General features: G+C 49.8%; 6 protein-coding genes across 6 annotated transcripts; 3 read left to right on the plus strand and 3 right to left on the minus strand.

The window, feature by feature from the left end:
* Positions 1–127: 127 nt before the first annotated feature.
* On the minus strand, positions 128–2,740 carry grc3 (uncharacterized protein; the record flags this gene model as incomplete). Its single annotated transcript, XM_040790306.1, has 4 exons — positions 128–1,702; positions 1,761–2,072; positions 2,123–2,649; positions 2,704–2,740. The coding sequence occupies 4 exons, from the start codon at positions 2,738–2,740 to the stop codon at positions 128–130; spliced, it is 2,451 nt and encodes an 816-aa protein (XP_040647259.1).
* A 343-nt stretch (positions 2,741–3,083) lies between these two features.
* On the plus strand, positions 3,084–4,079 carry PGRI_025940 (DNA-directed RNA polymerase I subunit RPA34; the record flags this gene model as incomplete). Its single annotated transcript, XM_040790307.1, has 2 exons — positions 3,084–3,280; positions 3,335–4,079. The coding sequence occupies 2 exons, from the start codon at positions 3,084–3,086 to the stop codon at positions 4,077–4,079; spliced, it is 942 nt and encodes a 313-aa protein (XP_040647260.1).
* A 1,008-nt stretch (positions 4,080–5,087) lies between these two features.
* On the plus strand, positions 5,088–9,314 carry atg26 (uncharacterized protein; the record flags this gene model as incomplete). The annotated part of the gene is made up of 3 exons (XM_040790308.1): positions 5,088–6,368; positions 6,419–8,983; positions 9,048–9,314. 3 exons carry the CDS (start codon positions 5,088–5,090, stop codon positions 9,312–9,314), a joined length of 4,113 nt encoding a protein of 1,370 aa, XP_040647261.1.
* A 310-nt stretch (positions 9,315–9,624) lies between these two features.
* Positions 9,625–10,470, minus strand: PGRI_025960 (tubulin-binding prefolding complex subunit PAC10; the record flags this gene model as incomplete). The annotated part of the gene is made up of 4 exons (XM_040790309.1): positions 9,625–9,714; positions 9,766–9,999; positions 10,112–10,352; positions 10,451–10,470. The coding sequence occupies 4 exons, from the start codon at positions 10,468–10,470 to the stop codon at positions 9,625–9,627; spliced, it is 585 nt and encodes a 194-aa protein (XP_040647262.1).
* Positions 10,471–10,620: 150 nt separating this feature from the next.
* PGRI_025970 (TMEM199/VMA12 family protein) lies at positions 10,621–11,498 on the plus strand (the record flags this gene model as incomplete). The annotated part of the gene is made up of 2 exons (XM_040790310.1): positions 10,621–10,872; positions 10,959–11,498. The coding sequence occupies 2 exons, from the start codon at positions 10,621–10,623 to the stop codon at positions 11,496–11,498; spliced, it is 792 nt and encodes a 263-aa protein (XP_040647263.1).
* Positions 11,499–11,747: 249 nt separating this feature from the next.
* PGRI_025980 (allantoinase alX) lies at positions 11,748–13,313 on the minus strand (the record flags this gene model as incomplete). Its single annotated transcript, XM_040790311.1, has 2 exons — positions 11,748–12,770; positions 12,822–13,313. The coding sequence occupies 2 exons, from the start codon at positions 13,311–13,313 to the stop codon at positions 11,748–11,750; spliced, it is 1,515 nt and encodes a 504-aa protein (XP_040647264.1).
* Positions 13,314–13,846: the final 533 nt, after the last annotated feature.

A 13,846-nucleotide genomic window follows, 5' to 3' on the forward strand; every position in this document is an offset into this window, starting at 1 on the left:
GAAACAACCACGGAAGATGGGATCAACATCTTTCAAACCTCCAGGGCTACATCCGTGGATGTAGAAACCAGAGAGTTGGGTGTACAAACTGTGCATTTGTCTTCTATGTATATGTTTGAGGGGACTATTAATCTGCCTCGCTCTCGCTGCCAGGGTATGCCTTCTTTCTCAACTTCCATAGTGACTTTTCTCGTCGCGCAGCAACTTCACGCTGGTGGCGGCTGTTATCTTCCACGACAGTCATCCAAGGCACATTGCTCGCCCGGCGGACCCTCTCCCGCAGCAGTGCAAGCGTTCGATTATGCTCAGCCGGATCAAACTCCTCACTGCCAGAGTCCCCAGCTTTCCTCGACCCAGATGTCGATTGCTGGTAGCGCCGCTCTGCTGCACGAGCGGCGTAGTATTCTTCGCTGATAGCCCAATTCGGGTTATCAAGCTGACCGCGGACTAGTACAATGCCGTGACCTTGATCGATGGCCTTCTCTAGGTGAGATGAGGGAATAGGAGTAGAGAGCTCAAGCTTGCGCGAAGAGGTATCGATCGAACGGACCAAAGCAAGACCAAGACAATTCGATGCCTTAGGATCCAATGGGGTGCAACTGCCGGAACCAACAAAAAGGTAAGGAAGGTCTTCGGCCGTTCGTACAACGCTGTCAGCGATGGAAGGATCAGATAGGTTACCCGCGCCTGGGTTTGCTGACTCCATGTCAATATCCTCATGCTCTTCGTCATCTGGTGTCTGTGATGGTTCCATCCCACTCATGATAGCCTTCGGGGATTCCACTGCCACGACGCCCACGATAGCACCTTCAAGCGTTTCGTGCAGTAGATCGGGATAGATCTGGGATCCCATGACCATGACGCCTAGAATACCTTGTCGTGCGCCAGCATAGTCCACAGTAATGGGCCTCGTGCGAGAGAGCGGTACATCTGACCAAACCGAAGTTTTGAGATCAGTTGGATAAGACATATGGAAGTATGACTGGATTTGCATCGCTCGCAATTGAGCGCTTGATCGGCTCACAAAATCAGTGGGCTGAGATGGGAGGATTGTCAAGGGAACTCGAGCTTCACGAGCAGCCAAACCTAATGGATCAACAACTTCTGAGGGGCCCTTTTCACTCATATATACCACATCAGAAAGTCCGAGAGATCTGACAAGCCAAGTTGCAACCTCTAACCCCTGCCCAAAGATCCAACCGGGGTAGTTGATAATCAGAGGACATTGGGGATGTTTCTCCAGCATCGTGCGGTATTGATCCATGAGATCCATCACAGCCAGTGCATAGTGATCAGGGTCTTCTTTTGGCGATGCTGCACCGATATGATGTGCCCGCACTATTTCACCGTTATGGGAATCATTCAATGATGGGTGAGTAAAAGGCGGACCGAAGAACGGAGAACGCAAGCGTGCAAGATAAACTTGACCCATAGGAGCAAACTCAGGCTGGCCTGGGTCTAGATCCAGGAAAGCAACTCCATCGGTATTAGTATATCCACTCTCGGTCTCTGGTGTTGGGCTGAGGACATGATTCAACAAGTAGCGACTAAAGGTGGACTTTCCGGATGCCTTAGGGCCACATATCAGAACACGGAGTTGTCCTTCGCGCTGTGAGAGAGCTTTCATTGACGCACTCCATTTTTTGTCAAGGTGAAGTGGTCGGATATGTCTATTTAAGGAATCATCTGCCGATGTATATAACTGTTAAGTCGATTAGCTTTGCGTATAGCTCGAACTGGAGTAGAGCGTGATGACGTACCACTGAAAAAGTCCGCTTCGAGTCTTTTGCGGCCCCTTTCAGTGTGATTTTATCTGCAGCAGTGTTATCGCCAGCCCATATCCTTTGATACAGAGGCGAGAGATCACGGAGGCGGGAAATGCCGCTAGTGCAAGACTTGATCTCCACTTCTGCTTCGCCATCAATTCCAGCAACACATTTGATGACTGGCAAAGAGTGGGTGGAGGGAGCATAGACTCTATGCAGTTGTGAGGATGGATGTAATTTTGCGCCCATCAGACTGACAACACCTCTTTTTACCCAAAGGTCGTAATGGCCCAACAACGCCAAGTTCTAAGTCAAGTTAGTATTCACCCCAAAGCGCTGGAAAGGTTCGTTCATACCGTTCGTTCCTTAATGCGAATGCAAAGCGTGCTCTCATCACTGTAGACGATATTGCTTTTGTTCAAACGAGCCTTGGATAGAGGGAAATTCTGGAGTTCTGCTGGCGTTTCTGCGGGAGATTCATAGCCGTCGGCGTCACCCACAACAGACGCAATATCATCCTCATCCATCTCTTCCGCATCCTCGACTTGGTCTTGTTCAGACTGCTCGTCTTCGGGCTGCCTGAGAGTATCCTCCACCTCGGGCTTCACTTTTGATTTTTGAGGCCGGGTGGCTCTTACTGGGCGCTCCGGTGTGATCTTCGCGGGCAATGGCTCATCTTGCTTCTTTGCTGGCTTTGTTCGTGTACCACGACGCTCTTCGTTTGTCTCAGTCGCCCCAGGTCCCTCGAGAGACTGCCGTGACTTTTTAGAGGGTGGCTCGGTCTCAATGATAGTTTGTGGCGCATCCTTTGGTACATCCGCGCTCTGTGCTTGCTGTTGTCGAGCTCTGCGCGCTGCTAAAGCAGCGACAGCGCTAACAGGGCCTAGAGAACCAAGGTAAGCTTCGAATTGATGTCATAGAGAATGGATAGACTTACCAGCTGTTTGCTGTTTTTCAGCCTTTCGCTTCACCATGATATTATACAATTTAACAGCACGAGCTTTGAGCTTGTGTTCGTAAGGAAAACGACCTCGATAATGCAGTCCAAAGCCGATAAGCAAAAAAAGTTGGAGGGTGGTCCGTGCTCCCGCGGAGCAGAAAAAAAAGATCGTTGGACCATGAGCATCCTCACTCAACGTCGATCCAATTCATTTTGCGAAATCGGCTTTGCTGGATCTTTGGTTATATATCCTGTGCATTATTTCGCTTTCCAATTCCATTCATCTTCTGGATTTTGGGTGTGACAAGCGCCGCGCATCCTTGCGAAAGCATTTTTAGTCTCAACCTCGAGTTTGCCCGACACAGTGAACAGCCGCCATGGCATCATCCGACAGTGATAGCAGCTCGAGCAGATCGACATCGCCCGAGCTTACGACTGAAAAAGAGAAACAAATGACCGAACATTTGAAGGTGCAGGAATCAAGTGAAGATGAAACCTCGGACTCAGGTTCAGACTCGGATAGCGACTCCGATGATTCTAACGAAATGAAGCCCGATTCCAGCTCAAGCAAGAGGTAGGAGATTATCCCTTTATCAGGTTTGGTCATAACTAATTTATGCGCCCATAGAGTCGTAATCTCCGGTCCTCAGCCATACAAACCACCAGCGGGTTTCAAGTCTGCAAAGAAGCAGGCCCCGCCATCCTCCAAAGCCTCCTCCCTTCTCTCCAACCTCAAGGGCAAACAAGTCCTCCACCTCACAGCGCCAGCCTCTCTGCCTTTGTCCAAGGTCAAAGAGGTGTGCATGGCCAAGATCATGCAGGGTGAACCGATCATCACCCACGAGGGTGTGAACTACGGTATCCCAGTCGAGGCTCTTTCCGAGACCGATCCCGCTACCAAATCGCTACTTCTTTTCGACGAGAAGACACAAAAATATTGCACGGCAGCCCACGGTGTCCCAAGTTACCACGTCCAAGAAATGATCGGTCTCCCAAGCACATCGAAAAAGACCGATGCTGCAGTGGCAGAATTGCGCAAATATGTCAAGCCAGCCCGGCCGCAGCCAAAAAACTTGAAGATGCGCTTCCGGCCTGTCGGAACAACCATTGCGCCTCCAGAGACTCTTGGATCTGATTCGGATTCTGAGGCTGACGTGCCTTCGTTCAAGGTCCCTAGGGGAGAGGAACGGAAGAGGAAGCATGATCACGATGAAGCTGAGGATGAAGCTCCCCAAGCAGCGGCGCTTCCTCGGAAGAAGTCAAAGAAGCACTCACAAGAAAAGGAAGAGGATGATAGTCTGAGCCGGAAGAAGTCTAAGAAGTCCCACAAGGACAAGGAGGAAAAGAAGCGGAAGAAGTCCGAAAAGGCATGATTTGGCGTTAGTGATTTTTGAGAATAGCTTTGTTTTAACGACGTCCCCAACACTATGTACAATTTACAATCTCATATTTTACCTTGGATCTGGTAGCTCTTACAGCCAGCTGCAATGTGAACAATATTACATGTGTTTGGCTTTTCCATTGCCTATATCTTTTGATAGCCATAGGACCGAAAAAATAGTATTTGTCCGATGGGCTCCTCCCTAATTACGGCTCTAACCTAGGGCTTCCTTCAACACACAGTGACAGGCTTCAACTTCGATTTGGCATCCATAGAATCAACGGTTGCCGTCTGATACCCAAATAATTTTGCTTTTGGACAAGAGCCTCCACAAAAGTAACCAAATTAGAGTTATCAAGTCAAAGATAGAAGAAATATCAGAAAATAGTTTAAGAGACATAAAAGAACTTGAAGATAGAACCTACATTTAGTTAACATGTAAATGTTGTATAGAGTGATCTATATATTTTGCCTCAGGCAGCTAGCTGACATAAGGGCTATGGAGTCATACATCACATGCGTGCGGAGAGAGCCCAGGTGATGTTTCTCCCTTTGTGTATTCTAAGATTCCTATGATCTCTTGGATACGTTTGCGCTTTCCATTATTTCCACATCTTTGCAATATAGATCATGGCGCTTGGATGATTTGGTGTGTGGTTTGGCAGCTTCATCCGTATCTGGTGTCCAAGCTTCAAAGCGCTTATCGGCCTAGACCCTGGAATCTCGTGCGTTCACCATTCACTCTGCTTATCACGATCTGGCACCTGACCAAAGTTTTGCTATGACAAAGTCACTTGGTGTCCAGTTCGGTTGATGTGTATTTCCATTTGACTAGTTCATACCTGATCGTCATAGTCCTATCAGCGCCGAGCTGTCACCTGGCTTGAGCTTCTGACTGCCCAACCTTTCTTGGTGATTCACCACGCCCTAGCATCGTTTACTCCCGTCCTTGACCTACCTTTTGCATCGATCGTATCGTATCAGTATACCGCAGACAAGGATGAGACCGTTAAGAGATGATGCCAAACGCCGGGCAGACCGGCAGATGAGCGCAAGTATGAAACCTACTTGGTCGAACCGTCCATTTTCAGATCGAGTGCCAGACAGATTTAAAGATGGCGATGATGCCCATGTTGATTTCACAGCTCCGCCGCAAGGTATGGGTTCACGGGATGGCAACGTGCATTATATGCAGCAGTCCCTCTTCTCCATGATTGCTGCTGTTGGATCCAAGTCAGATTTCCACACCCGGTTTGAGGAATCAAGCGATAGTGATGGAGATATGGAAGAACACCCGCGCATGGAGCAGACTATTGGAAAAACATCTCAAGCTCCTATGCCATCCTTCGACTATCGCCACCCAAGTAAAAGATCGGAACCAAACACACTCGTTCAAGAAGAAAGAGGACGTCGTCATCAAAGGGCCAGGTCAGACAATAAACTTTTGCAGAGAGTATCCACGTTAGATTTACAAGGCGGGGCAAACGAGTCGTCAAACCAAATCGACTCGACCGTCAAGGCACCTTCTCTAAGGCGAACTCGCAGTGCGACACCGCGAGCAGCCCCAGTTCTAAGTCGCATGGTTGAAGCGCAATCTCACTTTGACTTAACCTCAATAACACCACACTTGCCATCCAATCCAGACAAACCTATGGAAGACCAGCAGCAATCATCTGCGTCCGCTCTTTCTACGCGATTGATGAAGATGTTTGATTTTGCGAAGCCTGAAAAAGTTTTGGTGGAGTATGCTTGCTCATTGCTCCAGAGCATGCTTCTTCAAGGCTATATGTATGTGACCGAAGGACACATCTGCTTTTACGCCTACCTTCCAAAGAAGTCCAACGTGGCGATAAAGTCAGGGTACCTATCCAAACGCGGCCGCAAGAACCCCACGTATAATAGATATTGGTTTGCTCTGAAGGGCGATGTTCTCTCCTATTACGCAGACCCCTCTAATCTCTATTTCCCTAGCGGACATGTCGATCTTCGATATGGGATCTCTGCCTCTCTCACAGAACGCAAAGACGGTGACACGAAAGACTTCCAGGTGACCACTGATCAGCGAACTTATTTATTCAGAGCAGACAGTGCTACCAGTGCGAAGGAATGGGTGAAGGCTCTCCAAAAAGTCATCTTCCGGACGCATAATGAAGGTGACAGTGTCAAAGTATCATTCCCAATAGCGAATGTTATTGACCTGGAGGAGAGCCCAATGGCCGATTTCGCCGAGACATTCAAGATTCGAGTTCTTGACAGCGGCGAAACATATGCGATTGATGAGGTAGGTCGTGGGATAAAATGCCACCATGTTCATTGCTAATAACTTCACAGTACTTCTTCTCGTTCTTTGATTCGGGAAAAGACGCATTCAACTACATCAAAGGCCTAGTCAATGCCGCGTCGGAGACCACCCCAATGAAGGATCCGCAGGTCCAACACGACATCAAACATCAACCCGAATCAAGTCATACTGCCTATAAGAGACAGTCAGTCAGCTGCGTTCGAGTGTCCGATCATGGGGAGGAAGGCTCACCACGCAAGCGAAGCTCCAGTGTAGGGAATGAAAACCAAGGCTCGGCGGACTCATTTGCGGAGCAAGGGACCGGATCATCGCCGATTATTCAGTCGATGACAGATACCACTGAATCAGCCAGTCAGATACTGAACAGAAGCGACGTATTTCAATCACCCACTATGCACACTCTACAAAGGCGCCCACTGGATGCGGGAGAAACTGTTCGACGACTTTCTGACGATACGACTCCCTCTGCGTCTGTACAGCTGGACCTGGGTGCAATGGCAGACTCACCATCTGCAACACTAGGCCGCAAGGAAGTCACCGAAGCCACCCGTTATCCCACTGGTCAACCTAATCCAATGGAATCCTCGAGACCGAGCTCGGTCACTCATCTGAACGAGCTTGTCAAGGCGGGTGCATATCCCCTTCAACGTGCCGCTGGCTTTGCAGAGTACCTCAAGAGCCGCTCGAAACAGATGAGTACACTCCTAGCAACAGAGTCAATGGGCTATATAGAAAAGGTCTCTGGCATGTGGATTGGTGGCCAGAAACATTATGGAGAGCGAGAAGGGCCATTGCAAGACCAGAACGTTGATCCTGAGGATAACGAAGGAGCATTCAATTATGGGGATCGCTTCCGTGCTCACTTTGCTCTTCCGTCTACTGAAAAACTGCAGGCGACTTATTACGCCTACTTGCATCGCGTGCTCCCGCTCTACGGTAAGATCTATATAAGTCAGAAGAAGCTTTGCTTCCGCAGTCTGATTCCTGGTACTCGGACCAAAATGATTTTACCGTTCAAAGACATTGAGAACATTGAAAAAGAGAAGGGCTTCCGCTTTGGATACCATGGACTTGTTGTCATCATCCGCGGCCATGAAGAGCTGTTCTTTGAGTTTAACGCCTCAGACTCACGAGATGATTGTGCTGTCACATTGCATCAAAATCTGGAGTCTGCGAAATTCCTAGTGGAATCTGGCTTGCTAGCAGATGAAGAACGAGACGAAGTGGAAGCAGCGAAGGCTGAGCACCGCATGCTTCAAGAAGCAAGACTGGACGGCCCCGAGGAACACGATGAGCTTCCTACTTCTACTGAGGACTCATCAGAGATACATCCGTTCTTCGACGATCCTCGCGCTTCCATTATCAACTTCAAACCTCCTGAGCCTTTAAGGATTACCTGCCTGACTATCGGCTCCCGGGGCGATGTACAACCGTACATCGCACTTTGCAAAGGACTGCTTGCGGAGGGCCACAAGCCGAAGATTGCAACGCACGCCGAGTTCGAGCCCTGGATCAGAAAACATGGAATTGACTTTGCTCCCGTTGATGGTGATCCTGCGGAACTAATGCGGATTTGCGTGGAGAACGGGATGTTTACATACTCCTTCCTCAGGGAAGCTTCATTGAAGTTCAGAGGATGGATCGACGATCTTTTGTCGTCCGCTTGGATTGGTTGTCAGGGTAGTGACCTTCTAATCGAGTCACCGAGCGCCATGGCTGGAGTTCACATTGCGGAAGCTTTAAGAATTCCGTATTTCCGCGGATTCACCATGCCATGGACAAGAACACGGGCCTACCCCCATGCTTTTGCAGTGCCAGAGAATCGCATGGGTGGAGCATACAACTACATCACATACGTCATGTTCGACAATATCTTCTGGAAGGCAATCGCGGGGCAAGTGAACCGCTGGCGAAATAATGAGTTGGGATTGAAGGCCACAACATTGGACAAGATGCAGCAAAACAAAGTCCCGTTCCTTTACAATTACTCGCCATCCGTGGTGGCCCCGCCTCTCGATTACCCAGATTGGATTCGCATTACTGGCTACTGGTTTTTGAATGAGGGTACAGATTGGACACCTCCAATTGAACTATCGAATTTCATTGCACAGGCCAGAGCGGATGGCAAGAAGCTCGTGTATATTGGGTTTGGATCCATTGTGGTTTCAGATCCTTCTGCCCTGACACGGACTGTCATCGAATCGGTCCAGAAAGCAGATGTACGATGCATTCTCTCGAAAGGATGGTCCGATAGGCTTGGTGACCCGGCTAGTACGAAGACTGAGATACCCCTACCACCAGAGATTCTTCAGATCCAATCTGCACCCCACGACTGGCTTTTCTCTCAAATCGATGCTGCAGCCCATCACGGTGGAGCAGGAACCACCGGCGCAAGTCTTCGAGCCGGTCTCCCCACCATCGTCAAGCCATTCTTCGGAGATCAATTCTTCTTTGGCTCCCGGGTGGAGGATCTAGGCGTTGGCATCTGTATGAAGAAACTGAATGTCAGCGTCTTCTCACGGGCTCTCTGGGAGGCGACGCACAGCGAACGTATGATTGTCAAGGCACGGAATCTGGGCATTCAGATTCGCAATGTGAGTTATTTCCAGTCTACTTAGGCTATATGGATGGAGTGCTAATTTTATATTCCCTATTTAGGAAGACGGCGTGGCCACTGCAATCCAGGCCCTATATCGTGATCTTGAATACGCTAAGACGCTGGCCCGGCAAAAGTCGCTTGCCTCGTCCACCCCGTTCTCTCCTACGCCCACAGCTAAGACCTCCCCAGATGGAGGCGATGATGAACTTGATGATATTGAAGAATGGACCTTTGTCGGTGAAGAAACTGGCTTCGACATCTCGAAGCGAGTGCGTGATCGAGCTGCTTCAGATGCCGACAAGCTAGGTACCAACATGTTCCAATGATTTTTGCAAGTTGAATGATTAGCATTTTCTCGTTGAGATACAGCAGCGCATTGGGATATGTTCATAAGGTAGCGTCAGGCTTCATGAATATCTGGATTTTGGGTGTTTTTTTTTATTGTTGACGATTTTCTATTGCTTCACGAATCATGACATGCGTCTTTTTCATTTTATATGCATAGCGCATCTGGTCTAGAGCTTATCCTCCTAATATCCACTACTTCATTTCTTTTCTGACATTGACATTGAACCTGGAAGATAACAGATCATAAATTTTTTATAATATTCCATCCCTTCAAAGCCACCAGGGCGCTTATTTTTTATTTTCCTCCTTACCATCCTTATCTTTACGTCTTTCTACAACATCCCAGTTGTACACACGCGCTGTAGCAACCTCCAATGTCTGCAAAAAGCGTTAGCAACCCAATATCCCCATACAACTCGGCGAACTAACCGTAATCTGCTCGCGCAAGAATTCCAGATCCTCCTCGCAATTCTTCAAGCTCGACTCCGCAGCATTGAGCTTCTCATCCAGCATAGTCTCCGCCTCGGCGAGAGGATACGCCAACATGACATTCGCCCCAAGCCAAAGGTAAACCTCCTCAGCATCAGCAGGCGAGATCGCAGCCCGGGCGTAGAGTGTATCATTTAGTTCGAAGTTAGTCTCGAGGTCTGCGTCAGGGTTGGACTAGAAGTACAATGTCAGTGATGATCCTTTTTCCACCGACTTTTTTGTCGCTCCACAAATTGCGTTTTCTGGATATGACGGATAGAGCCACTGAGATATTTGGGATATTCACCTCCTTGCGCAGCTGCAAGAATCGCACCATCTCCAGCGTCTTCTTGATATCCGGGATCTTCTCGCGCAGACCCTGGCCGCGGCGCTGCGTGTTCACCTCCATGAACTGGTACTTGGAGATCATCTCCTGGAAAGAGCGCAGCGTGGGCTCGACTTCCTCGCGGGAGGAGACGTAGTCGCTGACATTGTCGATGAATGGGGCGACGGGGATCCCGCGCGGGTTGGTTTGTGTTGTTACCGTGCTGGCGGGGTTAGTTTTCTTTCTTTCTGTGCGGGCGGATTGAATTGGGGATTGGGAAGTGGAAGATAATTTCAATAATGAATAGGAATTGGTATTTACCTCTTCTTTGAGTCCGCCATGGTCGCGAATATGTGTAAGAAAGAGAGTGAAGATGACGATGTGGGGAGCTTAACTGCCACTTTTTTGTCTCCGCTTTATCCTCCCGATGAACTACATTCTACAACATACATGTATTCTACGGAGTACTTGACCTCTATTTGATATTCAAAATGGTCCTCCTTCGTACGACAGACCGTATCCTCGCCGCGTTCGAAGCTATTCCACCTTCGCGACACGAGGAGCTAGACCTACCAACAACACTCGAAGTCCAAGGCCCAATAGCCCACGAACAACTGATCCGACTCGCCAGATACCTCCAAACAGACCCGGAATATAAAGCCTCTCACACCCCAACAGTCCTTAGCTCTCTCCTCCGCGGCACGAAAGTCTATGTTCCGCCGCCGCCAAAGAAGCCAGAGCCTGTACGTCTATACACAACCCCGTCCCCCATCCCCCATCCCTAATTTCTCAATACAGCCCCATAAGATCACATCTAATAAGTATACAGAGCGCAGAATACCTCGCCTCAAAAGCCCGCCTCCTCGCCGCAACAGAACAAGAATCTTACAATCGCCTCCTAAACCCAAACTATCGCCCCAACGCCGACCACGCGGATCCGCATGCATCGCCGTACACGGGCGGCCATATAGAAGAGGACACGTTGACTATATCGCTTGTTTCGAGCGTTTTCATCTCGGTGATTGTGACTGGGTTCGCTGTGTACGCTGCGCTGACTCGGTTCCCGACGCCGGAGATACTGGCGAGCGAGGCGGCGAAGGTTCTTCTTGGACTTTTTGCGGCGTTGGGTGTTGCTGTTGCGGAGGCGTTTTTGTATTGGACTTATATGGGGAAGGTAGAGAGGGCGAGGGTTAAGGAGAGGGCGGTTAGGGAGAGGAAGGTTGTTATTGGGCCTGTTGGGGAGGATGAGGGTATTGAAGGTGTTAAGGTTGGGACGGAGAAGGAGGAGATTTGGGGGAAGGGGGTTAATGGGGGTGTTAGGAGGAGGGTTAGGGAGAAGTGGGAGAAGGGGAGGGATGGGAGTCTTTGATATGTATTATAGTAAGGTCAGGGAAATGACAATGTATTTTTATATTCAATTGCTTTGGGTCTATCCCTAAAGCTACAATGCGCTGTCATTAATCTAGGGTATGGATGCTGTGCGATCATTAGTGCTCATCAGAGGGTTCGACAGAGATCGAGATGTAAGTGGCAGAAATATATATAGCAAGGCGCACTGCCGAGATGTCAACTTGCCCTAAGCGTGGACAAAAGAAAGAAGGAGAAGAGAGAGGGAATCTCAAACCCGTTTCTCAAGAAGCAGCTTGCCGTGCGGCGATTGGCTATCGAAGCCCTGGTCACGGCTGAAGATACGCTCACCACGCAACCAGGTCTCGCGAACCATACCGCGCAGAGTACGGCCCTGGTAGGGGGAGCACTTGTTGCGGAAGAGCATGGTGCTCGGTTCGACAATCCATTCGGCAGAGTCATCGAAAACGCAAATATCAGCATCAAAGCCGACAACCAGGTCACCCTTTTGCGACTGCAAACCAACCTGGGCAGCAGTGTTGGCACAGCAGAGACGGACAACGTCCTGGAGGGCGTTCTTGGTATTCTCATCTTCTGGCGAAGAGGTCAGACCCTTACGACGGCTGAGATCTGTCCAGAGGATGGGCAGGCCCAGTCCGACGGAAGAAATGCCGCCCCAGGCAGAGAAGAAGTTGCCGCTCTCCTCTTCCTTGCCGCCGGCGCAGTGGCCGGGAATATGGGTTGGGAGCATCTTCAGGTTTGGTGTGCAGGGGGAGTGATCGGAGACGACGGTCTTGATGACGCCGTCGGTGGTGTGCTTCTCCAGCTCTTCCCACAGACTATCCTGGTTCAGCTTTGAGCGGATAGGCGGGCAGCACTTGTGGCGGGTGTCGCCGTCGCGTACTTCCTCGGCTGCCAGGGACAGATAGTGGAAGCAGGTCTCGGCTGTGATGTTAACACCATTGGCGCGGGCTTCCCGCAACAAGGGGATAGCTTCCATTGCGGAGAGGTGAACGATGTGCAGGGGGAGGTTGGGGGCAAGATGAGCCAAAGACAGAATACTCTCGATGGCACAGGTCTCGAATGAGGAGGGTCTCGAGGCCAGGAAAGTCGCATAGGCCTCGAGGGGTCCGGTAGGAGCTGCGGGTGCATCAGATGTCTGAACCTCGTCGCCCACAGATGCGGTAATGGGGGGCACCATCTCAGCGTGGAACATGAGAGTAGTTGGCTCATCGGCCAACTCCGCCATAACCTTCTTAATATCCTCTCTGCCCACAGCGGGGAACTCGTCAACCTACAAAACAAAGTTAATACTAATTACAGGAGCAATGCTGATATCACTTACGCCACTGTCAATCAGGAAACCCTTGAAGCCACGGACACCTTCCTGGACAAGAGCCTTGAGCTCACCCGCATTGCCCGGAATGATACCACCATAGAAACCGACATCAACCCAGCACTTGCCCTGGGCAGCCTGGATCTTCTCTTTCAGCCCATTCACAGTGGTAGTGGGAGGGATGGCATTGAGAGGCATATCAATGACGGTAGTCACACCACCAAAGGCAGCGGCTTGAGTGCCTGTGTAGAAGCCCTCCCATTCTGTGCGGCCAGGCTCATTCAGATGAACGTGCGCATCGACCAAGCCGGGTAGTAGAACATGGGGCGAGTAGTCGGTATAGGGAGTATCCACAGGGAAGTCCGATGCTGGAATCACGGAATCGAAGACGGCAGTGATCTTACCAGTTGTCCGTGAGATCACCACAGTAGCAGAAGTTAAACGGCCGGAGATAACGGCACGGGATGAAGCCACAACGGTAATGGAGGGGATATTAGCCATGGCTTGTATATACTGAGATTCCAATGAAGTACAGGAAATATAAGAAAGTTGTTCAGATAAGAAGAAAGATAAGGGTAGAGGGGCAAAATCCCAAGATAAGGGGATTTGGGGAAAGATATAAATATGCCAAAGGAAAAAAAGTCTGGGCCTTGGGGTTAAAAAAAAAAGGATTTCACCAGAAATCTCAGCAAAATATCATATCCACAGGCCCAGTATTATTCCAGAGCCCGTTGCGATTGCTCAACCGGCTAATCGGCCACATGCAGTCACAGTCATTGCCACAGTATTGGAGACAATGACCATGTGCTTTTCCCCTAGGGCTTCCCCTTAGCAGAGACGAGGTCATGTCGATTTTGCACCGTCGGGCACCTCCGATGCGAAATGCGGGCGATTCCAAACGCTTATCAACGGCCCGCTTTATCAAAATTACTCGATGGAAATTGTCTTCCGAGGTCTTTTACTCGATCAAAAAAAAAAACTGGGGGGAAATATCGGGTCATCTGACCATCATGGCCCTATTCTTGCCGAATTTT

This window comes from Penicillium griseofulvum (assembly GCF_001561935.1).
Source record: "Penicillium griseofulvum strain PG3 chromosome Unknown contig_80, whole genome shotgun sequence".
Lineage (NCBI taxonomy): Eukaryota > Fungi > Ascomycota > Eurotiomycetes > Eurotiales > Aspergillaceae > Penicillium > Penicillium griseofulvum.